This window comes from Onychomys torridus, chromosome 21 (assembly GCF_903995425.1).
Source record: "Onychomys torridus chromosome 21, mOncTor1.1, whole genome shotgun sequence".
NCBI classification, from domain to species: domain Eukaryota; kingdom Metazoa; phylum Chordata; class Mammalia; order Rodentia; family Cricetidae; genus Onychomys; species Onychomys torridus.
The window spans coordinates 7,589,660-7,616,624 of NC_050463.1; the positions used below are offsets into that span (position 1 = coordinate 7,589,660).

At 46.9% G+C, this 26,965-nt stretch overlaps 3 protein-coding genes across 3 annotated transcripts; 1 reads left to right on the forward strand and 2 right to left on the reverse strand.

The window, feature by feature from the left end:
* Positions 1-1,403: 1,403 nt before the first annotated feature.
* On the reverse strand, positions 1,404-10,948 carry Ndufa7 (NADH:ubiquinone oxidoreductase subunit A7). The gene is made up of 4 exons (XM_036170676.1): positions 10,844-10,948; positions 10,000-10,049; positions 6,259-6,408; positions 1,404-1,615 (listed from the first exon to the last, which is right to left on the reverse strand). The coding sequence occupies exons 1-4, from the start codon at positions 10,892-10,894 to the stop codon at positions 1,525-1,527; spliced, it is 342 nt and encodes a 113-aa protein (XP_036026569.1). The 5' UTR covers positions 10,895-10,948; the 3' UTR covers positions 1,404-1,524.
* Positions 10,949-10,979: 31 nt separating this feature from the next.
* Positions 10,980-12,849, forward strand: Rps28 (ribosomal protein S28). The gene is made up of 4 exons (XM_036170675.1): positions 10,980-11,104; positions 11,190-11,237; positions 12,559-12,692; positions 12,780-12,849. The coding sequence occupies exons 1-3, from the start codon at positions 11,066-11,068 to the stop codon at positions 12,679-12,681; spliced, it is 210 nt and encodes a 69-aa protein (XP_036026568.1). The 5' UTR covers positions 10,980-11,065; the 3' UTR covers positions 12,682-12,692; positions 12,780-12,849.
* A 215-nt stretch (positions 12,850-13,064) lies between these two features.
* Kank3 (KN motif and ankyrin repeat domains 3) lies at positions 13,065-26,206 on the reverse strand. The gene is made up of 11 exons (XM_036170674.1): positions 26,151-26,206; positions 19,764-19,823; positions 17,719-18,981; positions 17,537-17,636; positions 17,161-17,361; positions 16,985-17,069; positions 16,313-16,529; positions 14,286-14,431; positions 14,003-14,203; positions 13,824-13,921; positions 13,065-13,292 (listed from the first exon to the last, which is right to left on the reverse strand). The coding sequence occupies exons 2-11, from the start codon at positions 19,795-19,797 to the stop codon at positions 13,232-13,234; spliced, it is 2,406 nt and encodes an 801-aa protein (XP_036026567.1). The 5' UTR covers positions 19,798-19,823; positions 26,151-26,206; the 3' UTR covers positions 13,065-13,231.
* Positions 26,207-26,965: the final 759 nt, after the last annotated feature.

The following is a 26,965-nucleotide window of genomic DNA, read 5'->3' on the forward strand; positions in this document are numbered from 1 at the left end:
CCAGAACTACTCAAGGACCAGCAAAATCACAGATAAAAGAGATGATGCAACACCGGGCAGTTGTGACGTACACCTTTAATCCCAGCACTTGGGAGGCAGAACCAGGTGGACCTCTGTGAGTTCGAGGCCAGCCTGGTCTATAGAGTGAGGCCCAGGTCAGGTACCAAAACTACAAAGAGAAACCATGTTTCAGAGAGAGAGACAGACAGACAGACCGACCGAGACCAGTTCAGTCTATAGAGTGAGTTCCAGAGCTACACAGAGAAACTGTCCTGAAAAAAATAGAAAAAACACACACACACACACACACACACACACACACACACACACACACACACACACGCACAGTATAAACTGCCCCTGGTTCAGGAATGAGTATAAATCATTCAAGACAGTTTCTAGCCCCAGAAAGAAACCAGACCTCTTTCCCTCACAACTCTACACGAAATTTTGTCAGTCATTAAAATTACACAGAAATTTTCAATGCCACATATTGCCTGGGGCTTCTAGGAGGCCTCTGGTTGCCTTCCCAGTGGCGTCTGACAGTGACCACTGTTCCTTTCCCTTTTGACCTTCTTTCTGAATCTAGCTTGTCCTTCTCCCCAAACTAAGTCCAACATCCTCAATGAAGCCAGCAGCTGTAGCATCTGTAACTCATTCTGGGGCACTGACACCTGGTCAGGATTGTGACCTTTCTCCCCTTGCTCTCAGCTTCCAAAGGGCTCCAGTACCAACACTCAGCACCCTTTCTTGTGGTGGCAGTGTTCTGTTTGTTAGTCTGAAATAAGTTCTCAATCTATAACCCAAGCTGGCCTCAAACAGGCAATCCTCCTGCCTCAGTCTCCTAAGTACTGGGGTTAGAGTCATGTACCACCACACTCAATTCAGTGTTTTATTCACATGTTTTCCATGGTTCTACTTCAGGATCCACAGACCTACTTAAAGGTTACAGCTGATCCACAGGACAGCAATGATATTCACCCACTAGCTTAGTAAGTGCAAAGACTATAGGCATAGACCAACAATACCCACCAAGACATCATCTAAAAAAAGAAAAAAGGTGGGCTGGAAAGATGGCTCACAAGTATAAGTATCAGCTTAAAAGGCTCACACTGGCGTTCCATCCTCAGAACTCAAAATGCAGTGGCTCAATTCTGTAACCTTATCACTACTATAGCAGGATTGGAGGAACAGACAGCAGCATCACCCAGAAACTCTTGGCCAGCTAGCCTGAAGTACACAGCATGGCAAAATCAAAAGAACTTGCCTTAGCAAGGTGGAAGGAGAAAACCAATTCCCAAAATTGCCCTCTCACCTCCATACATGCTGCAGCATGTATTCACATACCCTACACAGACAATAATAGATCAAATCAAATCAATAAATACTAAGACAAGACAGAATAAAAGTAATGTGAGCTCTATGTATTTGTTATAAATCAGGTCATGTTCTTCCCAGAGGAAATCCAAGGAGGAAAAGTAGTCAGGTGGCCCTGGGGACCCGGCAAAGTAGCCTGGGGCAGTGTCACAGGTATGGCTGGTCCTTGGACAGCTCCCATCTCTTTATTGGAGGAGCAGGCGTCACTGCCTTCTTCTCTGTGACTGCCACAGCTGAGCTGCAAGAAAAAGACAAACTCCACTTAGAGCGGGTCTGCAAACAACACTGGAGAAGGATCTTTCTGTACATTTGTTGTTTTAATTTTTATTGAAAATAATTTTTTAATACAATATATTCTGATCAGTTTCCTCTCTCATCTCCTCCCAGAATCTCTCCACCTCCCCAACCAATCCAATTTCATGCCTTCCCTCTCTTTATAAAACAAGCTGGCAAATAAAGAAAAACAATAAAACCAAACCAAAACAAACAAAAAAAGAAAAACACATGTACACACAGATACACACACAATAGCATACATAAAACACAAAATCGGAAACCATAATACATAAACAAAAGACCTGTAAGGTTACAAAATACCCAAACAAAGCATTATGAGACAAAATCTCCAAAAGTACCACTGTTTGTTTTGTGTTGGCCATCTATTACTATGCATGCAGATTGCCCTAAGTGTAGTTCTTATACCCAGTGAGACTCCACAGGAGAAAACTTATTTTTCCTTTGCAAGCAGTTGTCACCTGGAAATAAGTTCTGGGTTAAGAATGGGGGCTCCAATATGGCCAGCTTTGGCAAGCATTAACGTAAGCCTAGAACAGTAGCCATGTGGTTGGATTCTCCAGAAGGTAATGTATGGTAACTGCTTTTTCAAGTATGTTTGAGAACGTGTCACCCAGACACCTAGGAGGTTAAGGATAACACTGAAGATCACTGACCTCCATTTATTAACAGTAGCATGCCAGCTAAGCATTTTCATTCTCACAATCCTAATCAAGCTGGAGCAGTACCTACTTCTCAGGAGTGGCTCTGTGCAACAGTTTTTGGCCTTCTGAAATTCATTTAGCCCCCTTTGAAGATACCTTAAAATTTGTTAGCCTGAATGTAGCCATTATGAGACCATTAGTTCTGCTCCTTGTGAACTGCCTGTTTTTTCTTTATGGTTCTTAGTTGTTCTTTTTTGCAGAGCTGCCAGCTTAAGTCGTGCTGGGATAAAGAAAAATGGACCTCGGCAGTTCGTGTTCCTGGAATTGTGTCCATGCCAGTGGATGCCCACATGCTCCAGAAGAGAATTTGACATCACTGCTGCCATTGTTGCTATTATAACAGTGACGACCACTGCTACTACTGTTTCTGGTATTGCCATTTCATAATTGGTTACTATAGCTAGCTAGCACAGTGGAGACCCTGGCAGCAAAAGTAGCTACCACAGTTAATTTTTCATTCTATTGGGCATGACAAATTTAAATCAATAGTTATATACATTTCGATTGGCTTTGAAAGTTATAAATTTACAAACTCAAGTTCCATTTGCTCTCAGGATACCATCTTACAAGGACCCCAATTTGCAGTAAGGTTCATTAAGGAAGGGAATGGCTCAGTTGCCTTTAGCCTACTGGCTATGGGTGGGTTAAGACTTCTGTAGGTCTTTTCTGTTGAATACACAGATTGCAAATCCAGCGCCACTTAAGAGATCTTTGGCAATAGTTAACTCTGCAGCTCTCACAAGATTGAGCCTGTATGATGAGTATTCAGAGACGGGTAATGCCTGGGGGATGCTCACCAACCACCTAAGACAACGCAACCTAAGACAGAAGCTCATTTTTTAGTAAAAGGGGGGGACCTGTAGGGCCCTAGCCTCTGTTTTGAGTAACTGTTGCCTTGCTTGCTGACCTTGACCTTGATATCCTCCCTATGCTAATTCCCTACGAGATTCCACCCTCCTGAATGCTTAAGGAAAGTTCCTTGTCTGTGTATCCTACATATTGGGCATTACCAGCTTAGATGCAAGATTGAAAAACATCTGAAGCGAACTTCTGCTCTCCGGGGTTCTCCCACTGTGCTGTAGGCTTGTATTTAAGACCTCCTCCCTCCTTCAATAAACGGCTTTCAGCATTCAAAAAAAAAAAAAAAAAAAGAATGGGGGCTCGTGTACAGTTCCACTCTCAGTGCCTGGACCCCATCTGGCTTGAACCTGTGCAGGCCTTATGCATGCTGCCACAGTCTCTGTGAGGTCATATATATGTCAGTCCTGCTGTGTCTGTAAAGCACTGTTTCCTTGATGTCCTTCATGTCCACTGGCTCTTTCAACCTTAAGGGCTGCAGTTACTTGGCCTTTCTTTTTTCTTTTCCTTCTTTTTTTTTTAAAGATTTATTATATATACAGAAGAAGGCACCAGATCTCGTTACAGATGGTTGTGAGCCACACACATGTAATTAAAAATAATAAAAATTAAATCTTGGGACAGGAGAGATGGCTCAGCATGGGCTGTTCTTCCACAAGACCCAGGTTCAGTTTTCAGCACTCACATGGCAGCTCACAACTGACTATAATTCCATTCCAGTTCCAGGAGACCAGATGCTCTCTTTTGGCCTCTGCAGTTGCCAGGTATGTATGTAATGCAAAGACCTATTTGCAGACAAAACATCCATATACATAAAATAAAAGTAATTTTTTTTTAAGTAATCTTAATTTTTTTGGTTTTTCCAGACAGGATTTCTCTGTGTAGGCCTGGCTGTTCTGGAATTTGCCCTCTAGACCAGGCTGGCCTCAAACTCAAGAGATCGCCTATCTCTGCCTCTCAAGTGTTGGGATTAAAGGCATGTGCCACCATAACCAGTTTTAAAAAAAAAAAAAAAAAAAAAAAAACTTGAATAAAGAGAAAAGGCTGCAGAGTACCCTAGGACCTCACAGTGAATTGGCTGTTATGGCCTAGGCTATTGACCTCTCTGGGCATCAATTCTGTTCTGCAAGAGTCATCAGGAATCAAGTATGGTATGAACTCTATTCATCAGCTCATTACATCCACCCTTTCCTTGAGCCAGGAACTCTGTTTGGTCTGAAATTCTCCTAGGCTCGGTAGCCAACAGGCCCAGGGATCTACCTATCTCTGCCACCACAATGCTGAGATTACAAATATACATCTTTTAATCAGCCTTTTTCCCCCATAGATTCTGGGGATCAAAACCAGGTTCTGCAAGAACTTCACCAACTGAGCCATCACCTCAGCTGTTTTGTAAAAAAATAACATGTAAGGAGTGTGGAAAGGGGTGCTGTACATGAGTACATAACACTTGTGGGATCCATTAGAGGGCACTGAATCCCTTGGAGCTGGAGTTACAGGTTGTAAGATCATCTAAATAGGTGTCTGAGAACAGAACTCTGTTCCTCTGCAAGAGCATTACATAATCTTAACCACTGAGCCATCTCTCCAGCCCTTTTTTACTAGGTCTGTTGGTTTGTTTGCTTGCTTACTTGCTTGTTTGTTTGAGACAGGGTCTTACTATGTAGTCCTTACTATGTACACCAGGCTGGCCTCCAACTTGTAGACATTCTCCAGCTCTGCCTTTTGAGTACTGGGATGCAAGATGTGTGCCACTGCATCTGACCTCAGCATCTCATTCTATTTTTTTTCTATGTGTATGTGTATGTTTATGTGTGTGGGTAATTTGCTTGTGTGTGTGTGTGTGTGTGTGTGTGTGTGTAATTTGCTTGTTTGTGTGTGTGTGTGTGTGTGTGTGTATGTGTGTGTACCACTTGCATGTTTGATACCTGCAGAGCCAGAAAAGGCATCAGATCCCCTGAAACTAGAGTTTAGGAAAGTTATGAGCTGCCATGGAACCCTACCCATGTCCTCTGCAAGATCAACAAGTGCTCTTAAATGCTGCAATATCGCCAACCCTTACACCTCATTCTATAAAACAAAACAAAAATCGATAAACAGAGCAGAAGAGGTTGGCTTTATGGACACAAAAGGGCTGAAGGAAACAGAAGCCAAACAAAAAGATTGGTCAGTTCAAAGTTACCTTCCTGACAAAAGGTAAACTAGAGGGGACTTCTTTATCATGCCAACTAAAACTGGTTTGCCAGGGAACTGACTGTGATCTTTCACCTGGTTTCTCAGAAGGCTGGATAAACAACTAAGCTTCACATAAGTGGCTGTTCTGTCTTGGTCTGCTGGATCTAGTACAGACACTTATCCCAGACTATGGCCTACTATGAACCTCATTTTAATACTACCGTCATCCTCATTTAATAAAAGGCACCTGAGGACAGGAACAAATACAGTTTTTTCTCTTGGGTTCCTTTGGGGTTCTTTTAGCATCATCATTATTTTTGGATCAATTTATTGGGGCTAAAGGCATGTCATAGCACATATGTGTAAGTCAGAAGACAATTTGCAGGCACCGAGGCTCTGTTTCCAGCACATGGATCCAGGGGATCAATCTCAAGTCATCAAGTTTGGCAGCAAGTACCTTACCCACTTAGCCATCTTACCTGCCCCAACTTGTTTTAAGACTGCACCTAACTATAATCACCTGGAACTTGCAAGCTTCCTGCCTCAGCCTATCTTCACCTTCCCAACACTAGAATTATAAATGTACTACCAGGCCTGGCTTTTTTAAATGTGAGTTCTGGGGAATCAAACTCAGGTCTCTGTGCTTACTAAGTGAGCTATATTCTCAGTCCTGGCCTGAACTCTTGATTCTCTTGCCCCTCTTGCCCCCGCCTCCTGAGTACAGGGATCACAGGCCTGTCCGACCACATCTAGCTGTTAAAATGGGATTGTGGAAAGCACCTTTCCACCTGCAGGGAAGGAAAGGCCGAATGTTGCAGAATTCTGGGCAGGAAATATTGAGGGTCCTCACCTCTCAACTGTCTTGCTCGACACCAGGGCCTTCTGTGAAGACATGATGATTGAAGGAGGCACAACTTCCCGGCGGCCATCACGCATGCAGTAGTAATTGTTGGACAGCTTGTGACTGGGCCCCACAGGGAGCTTCGGAGGTGGCTGGGTCCTGAGGAAAAAGATGTTGGCATTGAAACAAATCTACAGAAGCTCTCACTGCCACAACTAATTTATAATACTAAGGATCAGGAACTACAAAGAGGGCTGTAGGCCAGAAGCATGCCTTAGTACACTATCACACTATATGCCTAGGTCTGGGACCAGAAAGCAAGTAGTACACACTTACCTATATTTAAAAAGTCTTCAAAGCCAGGCTGAGGAAGTATGCTCCAGCCCAATTACCCTAAGTCACTACAAAGGACCCTTCCTGAAGTTCCCAAGACAAGGAGAAACCTAGACATGCTCCTATCCCCAACCCAAAGCTAAGCTTATTTCGGGAAATCAGGCCAGAGTGCCAATCTGTGACCACCCCTTATCCAACAATTACAGTCCATAACACTGAGCCACTGCCCCAGATTACCAGACTGAAGTGGCTTCCCCCAGCTCCCACCCCAGAAAGGCCAGGTTATGGAACTTGCGAGTTCCCTATTATCTCAGGAACCCTTTGAAGAGCCCTGCTGGAATAAAGGCTTACTACTCAAAGAACACCTTGCCCTGGGAACCTGTCCAAGTCTCTGTACTTCCTGCTACTGTATGGTCTGCTGCCAAAAAAATTCCTTGTAGAGGGAAGTGGAAGGGTTATGTGGAACAAAGCTCAGTCCAGTCTTGGATTAAACTCAGGATTTAGCAAGAAATCTAAAGCCATGAAAGGAAACCCTGAGCTTCAAACAAAAGAGGAACTGATGGGACAGAGTGGATGGCAGTAAAAAGTTTGGGGCTGTATTTGTTTATTTGGCCACACTGTCAAACAACATTGCCCCTGGCAATTTTAAGTTCTCAAAAATTTGAAAGCCATTTTATTTCTTAAATAAAAAATGTCAGTGTACTTGAGAGGTGGAAACAAGGTCATGCTAAGCAACATGAATTCCAAGTCAGCAAAGGCTACATGAGACTGTCTCAAAAATACAAAAAAACAAGAACTAGAGAATGGCTCAACTGTTAAGAGTGACTGCTATGCAATCAGAAGGAACAGAGTGCAGAGCCAGCACACACATAACAAGCAGAGCCTCTCCTGGCCTCTGCATGCACACAGGCACATCTCCATTTACATGCCCAGACACATAGACACACAAATAAATAAAATCTTTTTTACATTTTATGTTTGTTTTTTTCTTAAGATAGGGTTTCTGGCTGTCCTGAAATTCTATGTAGACCAAGACTGCTGGCCTCAAATTCTGATCCACCTGCCTCTGTGTCCCAGCCCTCGGATTAAAGGCATGCACCACTATGCCTAGCTTAAAATTTCCTAAGATTAGCCTGGAGTGGTGGCACACGCCTTTTATCCCAGTACTTAGGAGGCAGAGGAGGGCAGATCTTTAAGTTCAAGACCATACTAGTCTACAAAGCAAGTTGCAGGATAGCCAGGGATATACAGAGCAACCCTGACTCAAAGGGGGGGGGGGACGACCTTTTTTTGTTTGTTTTTCAAGATAAGGTTTCTCTGTGTAACAGTCCTAGCTGTCCTGGAACTCACTATGTAAACCAGGGTGGCCTTGAACTCAAAGATCTTACCTGCCTCTGCCTCCTGAGTGCTGAATTAAAGGCATGCACCACCCCACCCAAAAAATCTTAAAATTAAAAAAGTATAAAAGATAGGATAAAATGAGAAACATAGCTGGACACTGGGTACACCACTATAGTCTCAGTACTCAAAAGGCAATAAGTTCCAGGACAGCATAAGCTACATAGCAATAACCTGTCTTTAGAAGAAAACAACGGGGGCTGGAAGATGGCACAATGGTTAGTACTTGTTCATGCAGAAGACCCAATACTCATATAGTGGCTAACAACCATTTGAAACTCTAATTCCAAGGGATCCAACGCCTTCTAGCCTCCAGGATATTGTATGTATGTGGTGCACAGCCATACATATACACAAAACACACACAAAATAATTTTTTTTTAAAAAAGGAAAACAAGCCAGGCAGTGGTAGCACACGCCTTTAATCCCAACACTCAAGAGGCAGAGGCAGGTGGATCTCTGTGAGTTTGAAGCCAGCCTGGACTACAGAGTGAGTTCCAGGAAGGGCTCCAAAGCTACACAGAGAAACCCTGTCTCGAAAAACCAATCAATCAATCAATCAATAACGAAGTAATGGCAGCAACATGGCTCATTGGGCAAAAGTGCTTGCCACCAATCCTGACTACTTAAATTCAATCTCCAGGACTCAAATGGCAGAGAAAGAAGAGCTACTCCCACAAGTTTTCCTCTGACCTACACACAAACACACACAACATACATACATACATACATACATACATACACATACACACACACACACACACACACACACACACACACGCAGTAATTTTAAAAAGATAAATGACAATTACAAAGTTCTAAAAGGACAAACAAATTATGTGAAACTTAGAATTTGCCTGAAAAACACATATGCTAAGCTTTCATCATCTGCTTTCATCATCTGTATACAGCAAAGTAAAAAAGAACCACTAATGCCAAGATCCACATGAGTCACTAGAGGGCACCCTCATCCTAAGGAGACTGCTAGTTCTTGGCCTATAAGCCTCAGTGCAACTTGCTGAACCATTTCCCCTAGAGGATCTCATTGAGTTCAAGGGCAACCTGAGCTATGTAATTGTGATCCAAGCCCAATCAGGAATACAATGTAAGACTCTGCCTCTGGACAGGTGTAGTAACACATGCCCAGTCAACCCAGCACATGGCAGACAGATCAGAGTGAGAGACCAGCTCAGGATAACATATAAAGACCTGTCTCAATAAAATATAAATAAATAGGTACATGCTGTATTTATTTCTTTGCAATGTTTCTCCCTCCTAGACAACATCCACATAAGAAATAAGGATAGAAAGCTGTTGAGATGGCTCACTGTTGCTCTTGCAGAGAACCAGGATTTGATTCCCACAAGGTAGCTCACAACCATCTGTGTTAACTCTAGCTCCAGATCTCATGCTATCTTCTGAACTCCACAGGCACCAGGCACACATATGATACACATAAATTCATGCAGGCACAACACTTACACATGTAAAAATAGATCTAAAAATATTTTTAAGAAAAAAAAAAAGATGAGTGTAAGAATTTAAGGCATAGTTTAATTTAAGTGATTAACATTCATGAAGCTGTCCCCAGCAGCACATTAATCTGGTATGGTGGTACACTCCTGGAAATCCCCGCACTTGAAACAGAAGCAGGATCATGAGTGTGAGGGCATACACTGGGCTACATGACAAATTTGAGACCAGGTTGGGTGCTGTTTCAGAAGCTCCCCTTGGCTTCTGCTGAGTTTTCACAGAGGAGCTCATTCTAAACCCAGCAAAAAACAAGGGGTTGTTTTTTCATTTGTTTTTCAGACAGTCTCTACAGTTTATGTAGCCCTGGCTGGCCTGGAACTCACCACATAAATCAAGTAGGCCTTGAATTCACAGTAATCAGTCCGCTTCTGTCTCTTGAGTGCTGAGATTAAAGGTTGTACCACTATGACCAGCCTCAGATTTAGGGTTGGTGGAAGAACGACAGGATGAGTGGGGTGGGGTTGGCAGCAAGCAAGGCCTGCTCACCGCTTGGCGATCTCCTGATAGCGCAGCTGCAGCTTCGCCTGCAGGTCTTGCTGTAGGAGGAGGAGAGAAGACGTCAGACTGTTGGGAACCCCAGGATTGGGTTAGTGAACAGGTGTGACCAGTCAAGATATGGATATAGGCCCTGCAAATGAAGAGGAAATCTGGGGCAGTGGCTTACAGAACTTTACCAAGTTTTTGAGCCTTTCCAAGATCTAACTTTAAAAGCCTCCCTCTTTTCCTTCTCCCCTTATTTTCTTTAGATCTGGGTCAATATACTAAACAAGTTTGTCCTAACATTATGGAAATTCTCAATTTCTCTTAAGATCCACACACCTGAACATTTGCTTGCTGACCTGCTATGCTGAATATGCTTTTCTTAGACTCAAACATAAATGGCATGGCTAATTCTCTTCCTCTCGTACATCTCCAACCAGGAGCTGCCAAAATCTACAACTTCCCTGACCTTTTAGTTTTCTTGCGAAACCTAAATTCTCTTCCTCGACTTCCCAAAACAAGAGAAAACTACGGCCACAAGATTCAAAGCTACGATACGGGGACTCGGGAACTCCGAGACTGAATGGGACGTGAGAGACAAGTGAGGCGGGAGAGGAGGGGCAGGAAGAAGCTAAAGTTAGGCAATCTAATCTAAGGCCGAAGTATGGGGACCAGGGAATCCCGGAAACCGAACCAGATAACATTTAGGACCTTGAGTCCCGGACTAATGGAGTCACAAATTGAGGGATTCTGGACTCTCCACTGAACTAAGGAGATGTGAAGCGGAAGAAGATTCGGAGGAGCACAGAACCTAAATCCACCCCGACCGCAATCGGACCGGAACACTCACCCCAGACGCCCAGTTCCGCAGCTTCTGGATAGTGCGAGTAGCGGACGCCATGTTTCTTCCGCTCCGAAGAACCGGGGTGACGACTCTGCCCCCGTGGACTGCTGGGTAGCGCGAGAGCTCTCGCGAGCGCTCTCGCGAGAGCGGGAGTAGAGCGTGATCACGAGCGTGTTATAAAAGCGCTTCCGTGCTCACGTGATCCCTCTCCGCCAGATCGCCGCCATCATGGACACGAGTCGCGTGCAACCCATTAAGCTGGCTAGGGTGAGGTGACTGCGGGTGTTTAGAAGCCTGGGGAGAAAGAAGAAAGCTGGGTCTTTCTGATCTAACTGTCCCTTCTTTCCTGCAGGTAACCAAAGTGCTGGGCAGGACCGGCTCGCAGGGACAGTGCACGCAGGTGAGCGGGAGGGGATACCCCGACTACTTCCCGGAATCTGAGCCCTCCTAAATATTCAGTTTACTTCTGGATTTGGTGGCCTTATCCTAACTACTAGGCTTACTGAGGATAGGACTTAGCCAACCTGAATACCTTGAGACAGTTTGAACGTTTTACTTTTAAAAAGTTGGAGTGGGCTGGAGCTGTGTGTCAGTAGTAGACTTGCTTGGCATACGCAGAACCCAAAGACTGGATATGGATACTGCACTCGTACTAAAATCTCAGGTGGTAGCCCACGCCAGTAATTGAAGGAACCTAAGACAGGAAGGTCCCTAGGAGGTTCAGGCAGGCTTAGGCTACAGAATGAGTGAGATCTAGTCCTGAAGAAAGCTGACATTTGCCTAGCATGCAGGACTTTGGGTCCTCTGCACCACATAAAGCAAAAATGATGGGGTATGCCTTATATCTTCTTAGGAGACCAGCCTGGGCTAGAGATGCCTTGACTACTCTCCTGGGGGGAAAATATCATAGGTTACTGAAAAGACTGAGGTAGGAGAATTCCCTATTTGTGGGCCAGCCTGGACTAGTCTTAAGCGGGAGGCCCAAAGATAGCCTAAACACTGGAGGTAGGGAAGAGGTATATTGGGGAGGAGGGGGTGATTCCAGAAGGATCGGGAATTCAAGGTTAAGGCTGGGCTACAGAATGAGACCCTGACTTAAAAAAAATTTCGCCAGGCCTTTAGTCCCAGCACTCAGGAGGCAGAGCCAGGCAGATCTCTGAGTTCGAGGCCAGCCTGGTCTACACAGGGAGATCCAGGACAGGCACCAAAACTACAGAGAAACTGTCTTGGGGAAAAAAATCAGGGGTGCTATTGCTCACCTGTCATCATAGCAATTGAGGTAGATGCAGGTGTTGGAGCCATTTTGAGATACGAGAGGCCTTTGGAGAAGGAAAAAGACACCTTTTGTGCTCTGGGTTACCCAGGATCTCAGACCTTCCGGCAATCTAGTTATACACTTTTTTTTTTTTGTTGTTCTGATGTAAGCCCTTTAATTGTCCCAGGTTCTTGGTAGTGGGGTATTTGTTTCCACTTTATATGTTTACGATAGTGTCCAGAGATTAGAAGAGAGGGATCAGATATTTCCCCTGGAGCTGGACTTAACAGGCCTTAGCCAGCTGTGTGTTACTGGGAAATGAAGCTAGATTCTCTGAAAAATCAAAAAAGCTCATTTCTGCTGAGCCATCTCACCAGCCCCTACCCCAAGCTGTATCTCTAGATCCTTATCACCTTTCCACCCCACTAGTAAGTAGCAGCACCTAATTCTTCTAATGGTTCCATAGGTGCGTGTGGAATTTATGGATGACACCAGCCGCTCTATCATCCGAAACGTCAAAGGCCCTGTTCGAGAGGGTGATGTGCTCACCCTGTTGGAGTCAGAAAGAGAGGCTCGGAGGTTGCGCTGAACTTGCTGCTGGTGGGTATATATGGCAGCCCTTGGGAAGAACTGCCACTTGGTGGGAGTGAGAAAAGATTTTCATTTAATGCTTGGGTCTGTTCACAGGGTCCTGGATATCCAACACTTGGCCCATGATGACCTGCAACTATTAAATAAAGCATTTGTATTGTTTTAACTCGTCTGGTTAGGGCTTTGGGGTTTTTTTTTTTCCCTCTTGTAGCCTAGGCTGGTATAGAACTTGGAATCCTTCTAATAAGGTTTCTCAGGGTAGTGTCCTTATAGCTCCAGTGATCATTTCACTCTTTGTGCACTCTGAAAACCCTTCCATAGGTATATCTTGCACATGGGATAAAGTGCATGAGTCCCTATCACTGGCACCCACACCGAATACAAGTTCAGTAAAAATGCTTTATTAGGAAAGGTGTTTTATGAAGTGAATGGGTTGGGAGTACCAGCACAAGGCACCCGGCTATGATTGGGAAGTTCAGGCATGAAAGGAAAGTGTCTCCTACAGTCCAGATGTAGGTACCAGCTCACAAAGGACGGTCCAAGTCCCTTCATTTGTCACTGCATCCCTTCGCTGGGTGTGACTGTGGGAGACCTTGGGGGTGGCTGGCCCTAGAACAAAGAAAGGGGTTCTGTAGACAGAAGGTAGAGTTTGAGGCAACCATGAAGGAGGGAATAAGGATGTGGAAGTAGTTAACATTCCATTCCCGTAGAGCCGGGCTGCCTGAAATGATCCGTTTAGACCTCCATTCCTACTTTACACCAGGGTAAGTGTGGGATCAATAGACCTAGTTGGGTAAATTAGTCACAAGAATAAACCCAGTACTTGCTGTCCAATGCTCTACCCATAGGGTGTATTCTCCCAGGCACACTTCCCTGCTGGGGCAGACTTTTACCAAGCCTCTAGCTCTTCCTACAGCAAAGGGCTCCCTTAACAGCAAAACCTTCTTACAACAGGTAGCTAGGGTATGCCTTTCATGTGTGTGATTCTAACCTAAAGTTGTGTTTACCACTGCTTTTGGTAGTTAAGCATCAAATGCTTTACAGTAGAATTCAGGCAGAGGTTCTCCAATCTTTGTTCTTCAGGAAAGGCAGCTTCTGAAGGTTGTTAGCATCTGTCTGTTTCTTGGGAACCACACTTACCTGGAAGCTATGGTGGTTTGATGCAGGTGAGCATGGAGCAGTGCGGCCACCTCATCCTGTTCAGCCTCCAGCGCAATGGCCAGGGCACTTGTTCCCTCCTGAGAAATAATAGGTCATTAAGTCCCTGGGCTACAGTGGAACACAACACCAGTACTCTAGGCCCTTAGTGAGTAGCTCACATTGTCTAAGATGGTTAGGTCACAGCCTGGTTGGGCCAACAGCAACTGAACTGTATCAAGGCGTCCATACTCGCTGGCACACATCAGTGCTGTAGCCCCATCGGCATCCTGTACATTAACATCAGCCCCACATTCCAGCAGGGCAGCTACCATGTCCTGATGGCCGTGGCTGATGGCCAGCATGAGGGCTGTCTGTCCAGTCTGGAAAAAGAGGTCCGAGGGTTTGAAAGTAGAAAATGACACCACCTTACCCACCCATTGTGAGTGGTAGTGTACTATGCACCTGGCTAGCCTTGGCATTGACATCACCAGTGCCAAAAAGTCTCTTGACCACAGCCATGTCTTCCTCCTCCTGCCCTACAGAAGTGAGTGCAGCCAACATGAGTGCAGAATAGCCGGCTCTATTCTGATGATTGACATCACAGACCCCTGGGAAGAAGAAAGAGATCACTTCAAGCCTCAAATGCTGATTGGTTGGGGGGAGCATCTGTTGTCAGCATCTTTTGAGACATCTCATACAGCCTAGGTTGTCCACACACAAGGATGGGCCATGAACCTGTAGTGCTGCCTCTGTTTCCTCAGCCAATTTCGTATGTGCACTTGGGTGATTGGCAGACAGTAAGACCTTGCAGTCTGTCAACCACCCACAGCCCCAGCCCAGAGACACAGATATAAGCAGCAGCTTACATGGGTGCTGGATATCCGAACTCCTGTACTCTTGCAATGCAGAGTGTGTCTTTCCTGTGTCTGTGTCCCTCTTGTTTTTATTTGTCTCTGCTCAAATGCACTCAATAGCTGTTCACTCACAAATGCTTTACAAGAGTAAGGACACAGACTTTTAAACTGGAGAATTTGCTGGGTGTGTGATCACAGCACTTGTTTTAAAAGACAGGAGCCAGGCAGGGGTGGCGCACGCCTTTAATCCCAGCACTTGGGAAGCAGAGGCAGCCTGGTCTACAGAGTGAGTTCCAGGATAGGCTCCAAAAGCTATATACAGAAACTCTCTTTCAAAAAACAAACAAACAAAAAGATAGGAGGATGACCACAAGTTCAAAGCCAGCCTGAGCAACATAGTTCCAGGCCTACACAGTGAGCCTTGTCTCAAAAAACAAGAATTTTAAAAAAAATTGTTGGCCAGGTGGTGATGGCATGCACAACTTTAATCCCAGCACTCACAAAGCAGAGGCAGGCAGATCTCTTGAGTTTTAGGCCAGCCTGGTCTACAGAGCAAGTTCCAGAATAGCCAGAACTCTACAGTGAGACCTTGCCTCAAACCAAAAAAAAATTTTTTTTTTACTGTGTGTCATGCTGATGTGAAGGTGAAATGGGACTAGCAACTGAGCAATCAGGATTGAAGGTCCCAACAAAGAAAATAATGAAGTTAGTAACAGGATAGTGGTTAGTCTATGGCTCACTGTCCTCTCTGTTGTTTCATAGGCAATGAAATTGTTGCCTTGAGTGTTCACTCTAGGGCTGTGCCAGTACCCACTAGATTTGATAAAGTTATGCATATCCAGGTGTGTGTATTTGCTTCAGTGAGGGGTAAGATGAGGAAGGGTTGAACAAGCAGAAGGCAAGTGAACAATAGTTCAACAACTTGATGGTAGTGAGAAACCTAAGCAGTGAGTAAACCCCCCTTGAGGATAGACAGTGGAACCCAAGAACTCAGGAAGCAGTCAGGCATGGTGACACATGCCTTTAATCCCAGCAGAAACAAGTGGATCTTCTGTGAGTTCCAGGCCAGCCAGAGCTACCTGTCTCAGGGGAAAAAAAAAAAAAATGCCAGGCCAGGAGATTGAGGAATATAATATACCCAGGGAGGGGGTTGCTAAATTGAGGTCTCTGATCTCAAAGCTGGGTGTTAGTGGGAGTTGATTCAGGACAGCTGAAGATACAGTGAGGCCAAAAGGTCTTTGCACCCCTGGGAGACGGGCAAGAAGGTCACAAATTTGAGTCCAGGCAAGGGCTACCTTTGTAAGGCCTTAAGTCTAGATGCTCAGAGGGGTTAAAGCACTAATTGCTAGCCTGGGGACCTGATCCCTAGCACCCTCATAAAGTTGAGCACCATGGCACATGTCTAACCCCCAAGGCTGGGGAGATGGAAACAGGTGTGACTTGCTGGCCACACAGCTTCAATGGGAAGTTGTTTCAGAAAACAAAGGGAGACACAGCGGAAAATACTCAGTGTTGATTTCTGGCCAAGTAAACAGCAATCCACCCACCCTCTGCCACTCAGCATTTTTCTGTGCCCCTCAACAACCCCAGCCTTCACCCAACGTGGCCCTCTTCTTCACAACCAAATTCCCTGACCTGTATCCAGCAGCAGGCTGGAAATGGCCAGATTTCCATGAGACACGCTGTAATGCAGGGCCGTGTTTCCATTGCCATCTGCCAGGTTCACCACATGAACCAGCAGCTCAGGCCCCAGGCTCTTCACCCCTCGAAGCACCTCTGCCACAGGCTCAGCCAGTGAGCGCTTTTGGCTGGACACTCGAAACCATTCCTGGGCCACAAGGCGTGCAGCACTCTGGCAGGACGGGCAAAGAAGGCATCAATGCAAATACGAAATGAGAGGGACCAAAATTATGTGTATGGAAGCCCCCTTTGGTGATCCTGGCAAGCAAGCAAGGCCAATTTCTAAGTAGAGAGAGCTTAAAAAAGGAAGTACAGTCAGGTTCCTCGGCTCAAAAACTACGACTACATTATGGGAAAATAGAGGACCAAGAGTGAGTGTGGCAGTGAGTACCCACTTGTTCTTTCAGTATCATGGAATGGGCCTGTGTCTCTGATATTTACTTGGGGCTGTGGGTGGGCAGGCCAAGAAAAGGTCAGAGCTCTATCCTAGGGGCTAGTGTCTCTTTAGAGCTTAGGATCAAGGAAGGTCTCTAGTAAGGGAAAACCAAACTTGGTACTCCCGCTCTAGGAAACCCTGCTTTCTTAACTAAGAGGATGTAAGGGAGGAGACATAGGACCCACACTCACGCTGTCTCTGGCAACTCCACGAGGCCTGATCAGCTGCCGATTCAGAGCAATGCATGCTTCCCTCAAACGCGGGCTCAGTTCACACCTGCCAGGGAGGCCAATCTATACTCGGGATCCTGGGCAACGGTGACCAGGAAAGAAGGTTTCTGCACTGCAGAACTTTGGAGAACGCTCACCTCTCTTCTGTCTCTGCCTTCAGCTCTAGCTGTGCCTCACATTCAGAGTCCCCAGCGTCTTGGTCGTTGGTGAGGCTAGGAGTTCCAGCATCAGATCCCCCACTATCATCTCCTGACCCAGAAGAGTTACTCCTGGGGAGTTCAGCAACACCATCTTCATTGTCACTATCGCTGGCATCCTCGCTGGAGGAGCTCTCATACCTGGGAACAGGATGGGAGGTGTCTGCTGAGCCTCCCCTGTGGCTCATTGAAGAGGGTTGTGAGGTGAGAGTGGCATTTTAAAAAGTAAACTGGACTGCAAAGCCAAACTATGAGCAGAGGGGCAGAGCTGGGATTAATAGCCTGTGGCTGCTGTTGGGAAAGGGTTTGTGCTCACTCTCCGTTGAGGACCCCAACGAACTGCAGGCTCTTGGGTCCCTGACTGGATTGGGCACCTGGAGTACCGTCTTTTTTCTTCATGATGGATTTGAGGATGCCTGGCAGGGAATCACATAAGGGCACTGAGTTTTGACTTCAGCCACCTGGCAGGCCAGGGTTCAACCAGGAGTGGAAACTCACCAGCAGGGGCTACCTCCTTGTCTCCAGCCATGAGTCTGGGCTGGTCCTCCACTAAGAGCTCGGTCTGCGTGGTCTTCTCAGTGCAACCCAATTCGGTCTGGGTGGCCACCTCACAAGATTGAGGCCTGGCCACTGCAGCCTCGTGGGCCTCCTTCAGCTCCCTCAACCGGCTCCGCAGGAGTTCGCTCACCCCGCGCTGATGCTCCAAGCTTGTGTGGAGCAGCTCCAGCTCACGCTCTGCAGCCTTGGGCAGCCCCAGCAGCGCCTCGGTCACCCACGTGTCCACCTCAACGGTGTGAGGGGCCACCTCCACTCCAGCCTCCCTAGTATCAGGTACTGCCTGGGCATCTGCCTCTCGGGTCTCGGGCACGACTTCGGTGCCCGCCTCCCGAGTCTGGGATTCCCCATCGGGTGTCCCAGACGCCGGGTCGAGGACCTGCAGCGCGCCTTCGCTACGCCTGGCCGCCAACCCGTCGAGATCGTCAGCCCGGGGGCTGGCCCTGGAGCGGACTCCGCGATCGGAGGTGGCCAGACGTTCGGTGAGTCGGCGAAGCTGGGAGAGTTTGTCTGGGCGCGCTTCAAAGACCTCCACTTCTTGCTCCGGCTGTACGCGCCCCGCCAGTAGCCGCGCTTTCTCCGCGCGAAGCGCGCGCACCTGCTCTTGCAGCTCGGGCAGAGCGCGCGCCTGGTCCTCGAGTTCGCGCAGGCGCCGCAGCGCCGCGGCCATCTGCTCCCTCACCAGCTGCAGCTGGGCAGGGCCGGGTGAAGCAAAGGCGGGATTGGGGGCAGGGCTGCTGCGGCCCGACCCGCGCGGGCTACGCGTGACCGCACGAACTGGGCTGAGCGCGCGCTCCCCGGCGTGCGCCTGAGCCTGCTCTAGTCGTCGGCTGGTCTCCAGGAGCGTGTGCTCCACGCGCGGATTGCGCGAGAAGGAACGCGGCGACAGCGGAGGTAGCAAGGGTCCCGGGAACGCCCCGGGAGAGAGTGCGCCAGACGCTCCTCCGTCGTCACTGGCCAGGGATTCGCTGGAAGTCCAGACCCCTGGGCTCCGCACCCCGGCAAGGCCCGTTCCGGGCGCCCGCGGGCGGCGTGTATGAGAAGGTCCTGGGGCTCGGCGGGAGGCAGGACCGCGCTCGAGTTCCTCCACATACTTGAGGAAGTCCAGGTCCAGGTGGAAGCCATAGGGCGTCTCCACCGAGTAGGGAGAGCTAGGGCTGCGGGCACTCCCAGTGGAGCCTGGGTAGAGGCGAGGGCCGCCCAGGTCTGTAGTGTTACAAGGACGTGGAGAGAAAAGATGGTGTCAAACCAAGAAGCACCGAAAGAGAATGAACAAATGTGTTCCCCGCCCCTTTGCCCCTGTTGTGCACCTGTACCGTTGTCACTGGTCATGAGCAATATCTGCACACGGGTGGCCATGCAATCATGTTTCTTGAGCACCCACTAAGTGCCAAACACTTACAAACTTGGGACATTATAGGAAAACAATATCTGAGCCCTCCTGTTAGCCATAAATAGACACAATAATTTCAAATGACTTTTAAGACAATAATACATGGTGAAATACAAAGCCACTGCAGGAGCCAACTTTGGCTCTCGTGTCAGGAAAGATTTCCTGTGGTGGGAACTTAAAAGGGATTGAGCCCTTCATAACAAAGGGAAAGCAGCTGCAAGGGCAGAAGGTTCCAAGAAGAAAAAAAAGCCCATGGAAGACACTGGAAGAGTCTGTAAGAGTGACAGTCCAATAGAAGTCAGGTGTCTCCAGGATGGTAAAAGGAGGGAGGGAGAGAAGAACTAAAGGATAGGCAGAGGACACACTGTGGGGGTCCTCTAGGCCATCATGGGGAGTAGACATTATTTATGGGGGTGGGGGTGTCATGAATGGGTTTTAAATAAAGCCATAACATTGACTAATAGGCTTTCAGGAAAGGCCATATGGCCACTGTGTTAATAAAAATAAAAAAGAACTGCTGAGCTATATCCATATATACACACAATCACCTACTGTGGATCTGTGTAAACACATATACCTCATTTTGTACACTCACCAGGCAGGTTCTGATTCAGGACAAACTTGGCCATGTTTCCTCGAGTAGCCACCAGACAGCCTGAAAAAGGCCCCCAGAGAAGTAAGTGTGAAAATCCAGTCCTGTCCCTTGGTTTGAACCTAATGTTTGCTCCACCACCATTGAAACTTTGAGCAAACAGACCCAAGAGCGTTTTTCCACCTCACCTATCCCCAGGCTCTTTCCTCCTCCCTTCAGGAACCTTGATAATGCTAATATTACAGATGGGACCCAAGACTATTTTCATGCTACATAAGTACTCTTACCACTTTTGCTTTGAGACAAGGTCTTGCTATGTAGCTAAGGCTAGCCTCAAAATCATAATACTGGCTGGGCGGTGGTGGTGCACGCCTTTAATCCCAGCACTTGGGAGGCAGAGGCAGGCGGATCTCTGTGAGTTCGAGGCCAGCCTGGTCTCCAAATTGAGTTCCAGGAAAGGTGCAAAGCTACACAGAGAAACTTTATCTCGAAAAGAAAAAAAAAACCATAATACTGCCTCAAGTTCTGGGATGACAATTGTGTGCCACCATATTTAGCTGAAATTTGAAGTGAATGAAGTAGGAACACCCACATTGCAAACCTGGGAAGAGGAAGCAAGACAGACATCAAGCAGAGAAAAATAAGAAAGTGGAAGTATTTCAGACTTAAAATCTCAGTACCTTAGGAAGCTGAGACTAGAGGATCCCAAGCACAAGCCAAGCATAAAATGGTACAAGCCTTTAATCCCAGCACTTTGAGTTTGAAGCCAACCTAGGATCTACAAAGTGAGTTCTAGGACAGCCAGAGCTACATAGTGTGACTCTGTCTTTAAGGGGGCAGGAGTACAAGGTTAGCCTAGACAACATCCTAGACAGATGTTGTCTGTCTAGACAGATCCTGTCTCAAAAAGTGAAAACAGAGCTGAGGATATCGTTCAGTGGCCAAATGCTCGCTTAGCATTCTCCAGGTTCTTGCATTTTTCTTAGAGAAATGGTAAGATTTAAATGGGCATTGGAAATTTAAGCAAGGTTACTTGCAAAACCCTTCTATAAATGATAGACGGAAAGTATAAGTCTAGATAGCTCAGTGATGCAACTGAGGAAAGCCTGTCTCTCTAGTACGATGCTACAAGGCTCCATTCTTGGCTTGTGGGGCTTTATAATAGAAATGCAAGCATCTAAGGAAACAAAGATATGCTTATCCATGAGTTCAGGAACTGTGAATCTTCAGATGACACAATGGGGGCTAAGTAGCTAAGGGTCTGGAAGCAAAGATGTGGCTCTGTGGCACTTGCCTAGCATACACAAGGACATGAATTTGATTGGAGCAGCACCAATAAAATAAATGAATGAACAAATGAACGAATGAGTGAATGAATCCTGGGTTGAAGATGTAGTTCTCTGGATAGAAAACTTATTTAGCATAAATGAAACCCTGGGCTACTGACTAGTGATGTAAACCTGTCACAACAACACTTAGGAGGTAGACGCAGGAGGATCAGGAGTTCAGGTCATCCTCTGTTACAGCCTCATAGAGCTTGAGGACAGTCTGGAATACATGAGACCCTATCTCAGAAAAGTGAGTTAGAGAGATAGCTCAGCAGTTCAGAGCACTTGCTATTCTTGCAACTGACCCAGGTTCAGTTCCCAGCACTGGAGAGCTTGCAACCTCCTGTAATTCCAGTTCCAGGGGATCCAACAGTCTTCTGGCCACTGAGGACACTTGAATACTCTTGGTCCACATAGGAACACTCAGGTACTTACACATATAACAAAAACTGTTTAAAGGAAGAAAGGGGCTGAAGAGTTAAAAATGATTGTTACTCTTCCAGAGGACCTAAGTTTGGTTCCCAACACTCACATGGTAGCTTACAATTTCCTATAAATCCAGTTCCAGTGGATCCAATGCCCTCTTCTAGCCTCCTCAGGCATCAGGCACATATGTGGGCAACACACATAAATATAGGCAAACACTCATACACATAAAATAAAATTTTGAGGAAGGGGGCAACAAAGAAGAAAAGGAAAGAAAGCCATGCATGGTGGTACACACTGGAATCCTTCCACTTGGGAGGGTAAATAACAAGACCGTGAAATCAGTCTGGGCTACAAGCAAGGCTGAGGCCAGCCTAAGCTATATACTGAAAAACTACATCAGAATGACGAAAGCCGGGCAGTGGTTGTGTACACCTTTAATTCTAGTACTCAGGAGGCAGAGACAGGCAGATCTCTGTAAGTTCGAGGCTAGCATGGGCTACACAGAGAAACACTGTCTCAAAAAAAAAAAAAAAAAAAAAAAAAAAGATGGCACCAGATAGTCAATAAGATCAAACATTAAATCCAGAACTTTAATCCCAGAACCCAGAAGCAGAAGCAGGAAGATATCTGTGAGTTCTAGAATAACCAGAGCTACTTAGAGAGATACTTTGGGGGGGGGGCACACAGTTTAGGATGGAGACAGGGTGTGGCTTCAAGGCACTGCACTAGCCTCAAATACATAAGGACCTGGGCTCAATCCTCAATGCCTAGCACAGACACACAGACACACACACACAAATGGACAAGGAAATGATGGGGTGATGGGACTTCAGGGAACACACATGAAAAGCCTCCAGAGAGCCAGAAAGTGGCTCAAATTGAAGTGCCTACTAAATACACTCCCTGATAAACCCCCATAGAATTCTGCAACGTAAATTATTGTTCACATTTTCCAGAGCAGCTGAGTGGGTCTCTTTGAGTTCCAGGCCAGCCTAGTATACAGAGCTAGTTCAGGACAGCCAAGACCACACAAGAAACCCTGTCTTAAAAAGAAAGAAAGAAAGAAAGGAAGGAAGGAAGGAAGGAAGGAAGGAAAGAAAGAAAGAAAGAAAGAAAGAAAGAAAGAAAGAAAGAAAGAAAGAAAGAAAGAAAGAAAAAGAGAGAAAGGGTTTCTTTTCCCCCCTCTCCACTGCTTCAAGGATTCCTTTCTGTTCTCTGAGTCCCCTCTCCCCATCCTCCTCATCCAACCTGAGGCTCTGAAGTCTCCCTCCCCATCCCAAGCAGCTGTTTCCTGTCCCCTAACACTGGCTGCAAGGGGCAGGCCGGCAGGTCACCATGGAGGACAGCCAGTGCCTCTCACAGCTTGTTTTCAGGAAATTGCCAGGGAAGAACTTGGTTTTGGGGAAAGCCTGGATCAGGGCTCAAGGGTCTGGAACTGCCTTTCACACAGCTGGAGTGTGATTCTGTACAGTACAGTCTGCCCCCTCCGCCAGTTACCTGACCATATCAAAATCCAAAGCTATGGGACAGAGAAAACAGCTGCAGGTTATTTCTAAGACCCAGACCAGCTAGAACAGCCAGGCCCAGAGGCTGTACTGAGGGTTGTAACTGTAGGGTTGTAACATGAATCTTAAAGGATGTAACATGAATCTTAAAGGATCTTATTAATAAAAACAAACCCGGTGCCAGGTATTGGGGTGAACGCTGAAAGATCAGAGAAACACAACAAGCCACATCCAACCTCACCTTGCCAACTTCTCAGCTGATCTTGTTTCCTCAAACTGGAAACCTCTGAGTCCTCATCCGAATGGATCTCTGCTGAACTGCTGCTAAAAGCCCAAAAGCTTAAAAACCTAAAAAGCCTCTAGTTCCTGTGTCCTCATGCCTTATATACCTTTCTGTGTCCAGCCATCTCTCCAACCCACTAGTTTTTTGTTTGGTTTGGTTTTTGAGACAGGATCTCAGGAAGCCGAGGCTGGCTTCCAACTCCCTAGGTAGTTGAGGGTGACCCTCCTGCCTCTACCTCCTAAGTGCTGGGATGTGCTTTACTACACCTGGGTTGTGCAATCCTGGAGATGGAACACAAGACTCCATGCATGCTAAGCAAACACTCTCATAACTGAGCCACAGCCACAGCCTCATTTCTTTCCTTTTTTCCCTCAGCTTCTAAGTAAGTAGTTTGTGCACATCAGCTTGAGCCTTCTACAGTTGGTCTTCATTTTATCACTAACCCCTACCCACTGTACAGATGGAAAAGCAGAGGCTCAGAGAGCAATTAAGCTATATCCTAAAAGATATGCATAGGCAGAAGCAGGGTTGAATGCATGTAGCTTGCTCAGATCCCTGTATTGGCCACTATGCTTGACTTTCTTGTTTTATTTATTTATTTTTACACTGGTTTTTCAGAGGACATGGGGTCACATGCATGCCTCAACACACATATGAAGGCTGGAGAGCAACTCTACGAGTCAGCTCTCTTGACCATGTGGGTCCCGAGGACTAACTCAGACTTCCTAGCAAGTGTCATCTCACCAACCATTTCATTTCTTTCCAGGTTTTGTTTGTTTGATTTGGAAGTTTTTGGTTTTTATGGTTACTAGGGATTTTGGACTTTTTTGTTCTATTTTGTTTGTGTTTAAGACAAGGTCTCACTATGTACTAGATCAGGCTGGCCTTGAACTCACAGAGCTTGTCTTGTCCCTTCTGAGTACTGCCCTGTTTGTTTTTTATTTTATGTATTTATTTAAGACAGGGTCTTACTATGCAGTACTAGCTGACCTGGAACTTGCTATGTAAACCAGGATGGCCTCAAACAGAGTCTCCTGCCTGTGTTTCTGGAGTGCTGGGGATTTCAAGCATGCATCACCACCACTCTGGGGGCCTGCATGTATGTATGTATGTATGTATGTATGTATGTATGTATGTATGTGTGTGTATGTATGTATGTATGTATGTATGTATGTATTTATTTATTACGACTCCAACTTTTCTTGCTTCAGCCTCCCACATGCCGGGATTTCAGGCATGCACCGCCACACCCAAAGGAATGCCCTTTTTTTCCCGTTCTCATTCCCTCCTGGCCCCTAACCCCTCCAATCCCTCCTTCCTGTGCTGAGGATGAAACTGGAGCTTCAAACATGTTAAGTGAGTTCTCTACCAGTGAGCTACACCACTAGCCCTTTTTGCCTTAATTATATTCTATTTACTTTATGTGGGAGGTGGGTGGGTCCGAACATGCCACGGGGTGAGAGTGGAGGTCAGAGGGCAACTCGTGGAGTCACTTCTGTCCTTCTCCCAGGGATCCAACTCAGGAATGTCAGGGATGGCATCAAGCACCTGTACTGAACAATCCATCTTGCTGGTCCCTAAACCCCTTTACTAAGTTGCCCATGCAGGCCTTGAACTCACTCTGTAGCTCCCATGCAGGCCTTCAACTTTCAATCCTCCTATCTCGACCTCTCCTGTAACTGGGATTATAGGCGCTTTTGGAAAGAATCCCTTCCCCTCCCCAGAAATTGAAGAGAACCTGGGCCACTTATCACTCACCCTCCCAGCGAGCATCAGTCGGCCTAGCCTGGGTCCTCGACTGGAGAGTAGGGAGTGTAGTGCAGCAAGCCCACACCCAGACTGCTCCACAAGCCAATGTCTCCTAAAGTGGGGCGTGTAGCTGTCCTCTTCTCTCCCACACTGCTTGGCTATCAAAGCTAAATCCAGATTTCCCGCCTGAGACCCCTCATTAGGCTGTCAGAACTGAAGCCACACGCCCCCACACCCGCCCCTGGACTATTTCGGGACACAGAGCTGTATCCGGAAACCTGAAGGATGGGGGACAAAGCATTCAGTGCACACCCGAGGTCCTGAAAAGGGTATATCTTCCTGACCTAAGGCTCTAGATGGTGGCACCCCTTAACGTTGGGACGGGATTCTCAGATTCACGACGTATTGGAGGGTTAGATGATGGAAGGACTGGGGGTCCTTGGTTCATCACACACACACACACACACACACACACACACACACACACACACATCTACTGGGGGTCCTTGGTTCATCACACACACACACACACACACACACACACACACACATGCACACACATGCACACACACATACACACACACATCTACCCGAACATACACAACCAGGTCAGCTTCGAAAAGACAGGGCAGTTTCCTACAGGAAAAGCCACTGGGCGGTTCCATCCGTTACTATTGTCTATGGGTCCGGGGGGCCATCCGTCCCTCCCTCCAACACTGTTTCCGTATCACCCGCCCCCTCCACCCCCCTGCAAGAAGCCCATCCCGAAAGAGCCAGTCCCAGGTCCCCAAGCCAACTCTGGGAAAGGAAGGGTCCAGTAGGCATCTGGGAGATTACGGTGCGCAGAATCTCCCCCGTTGGGTCCTGGATGGCCATATGGCGGAGATCTGCTCAATCTAGCGCTCCCCTCCTGGCTTGGCTAAGCCACCTGGGGCTCCCAGTGTCCGAAGAGTCACTATTACAGGATAGTGTGTCCACCTCGTCGCAGCGCACAGAGCCCATAGAAGGGGCTGAATGAACCGTGCCCCTCCCGGACACTTGTGTCCTCAGCTTCCCCTAGGATCCCCCTGAGTGTCCGGGCAAGTTTGGACTTTACCTGAATGCGAAGCCCCGGCCGCGCCAGCACTCCACCCGAGCCCGCACCTCAGAGCTCGGGACCGGTCATCAAGGCTTTTACCCCTAACTGATGGTCATTTCAGCCAACCAGAACTCGAATCTGACTGAACTATCCAATAGTAAGGTTGAGTGGGCGGGGATGGGTTGGGGACGAGCCCAGGGCGGGGCCTACAGTAGCGATCTGAAGAGAAGATAGCTGTGGAGTTTCAAGCTTCTCCAGCCACAGCTGAATCCTGCCTGGTCCAGGACTTAAGAAGGTGGTGTTTCATTCACGGGACACTAGGGGGCGGTACAGGAGGAATCTAAGCAAACTATTCCAGTGGGATTTATGTGAGTTTAATTCTTAGGATCTAGTTGAAGTCCTAAAACCCTGGATCTTGCCCTCCGCAGGCCCTTTGCACATACTGTGCACTTCCCAGAAATATTCTCTCCATGTGATACTTTTCCCTACTTCCAGGGGCTCAATCTATATGTACCTGTAAATCTATGTATCTACCTACCCTATCTATCTATCTATCTATCTCTGCCTACCTTCTGTGGTAATGAGTATTTAATCTAGTATGTATTCATGCTAGACAAGTGCTCTACCACATGCTAGACAAGTGTTTTACCACTGGATTATACATTCCCAGCAGAGCAGACATTTATTAAATACCTATAGATACATGATTGATAGGTAGGTAGGTAGATAGATAGATAGATAGATAGATAAAAAAAATGTCACAGCAATGATTTAAAACTATATTTAAGGCTGTGAGATGGCTCAGCATGTAAAGGTGCTTGCTGCAGCCAGGC

What these genes read in the sequence shown, in the direction of transcription:
- Ndufa7 (XM_036170676.1), bottom strand. Translation starts at nt 10,894, where the DNA reads ATGGCGTCCGCTACTCGCACTATCCAGAAGCTGCGGAACTGGGCGTCT. An exon ending in TGCGGAACTGGGCGTCTGGG is followed by an intron (nt 10,050 to 10,843) that starts GTGAGTGTTCCG and finishes CTCCTCCTACAG; the next exon opens with CAAGACCTGCAGGCGAAGCT. An exon ending in TCGAGCAAGACAGTTGAGAG is followed by an intron (nt 1,616 to 6,258) that starts GTGAGGACCCTC and finishes TTTTTCTTGCAG; the next exon opens with CTCAGCTGTGGCAGTCACAG.
- Rps28 (XM_036170675.1), top strand. Translation starts at nt 11,066, where the DNA reads ATGGACACGAGTCGCGTGCAACCCATTAAGCTGGCTAGG. An exon ending in AACCCATTAAGCTGGCTAGG is followed by an intron (nt 11,105 to 11,189) that starts GTGAGGTGACTG and finishes TCTTTCCTGCAG; the next exon opens with GTAACCAAAGTGCTGGGCAG. An exon ending in CGCAGGGACAGTGCACGCAG is followed by an intron (nt 11,238 to 12,558) that starts GTGAGCGGGAGG and finishes ATGGTTCCATAG; the next exon opens with GTGCGTGTGGAATTTATGGA.
- Kank3 (XM_036170674.1), bottom strand. Translation starts at nt 19,797, where the DNA reads ATGGCCAAGTTTGTCCTGAATCAGAACCTGCCTG. An exon ending in ACCTAACCATCTTAGACAAT is followed by an intron (nt 13,922 to 14,002) that starts GTGAGCTACTCA and finishes ATTATTTCTCAG; the next exon opens with GAGGGAACAAGTGCCCTGGC. An exon ending in CAAACCACCATAGCTTCCAG is followed by an intron (nt 13,293 to 13,823) that starts GTAAGTGTGGTT and finishes TCTTTGTTCTAG; the next exon opens with GGCCAGCCACCCCCAAGGTC.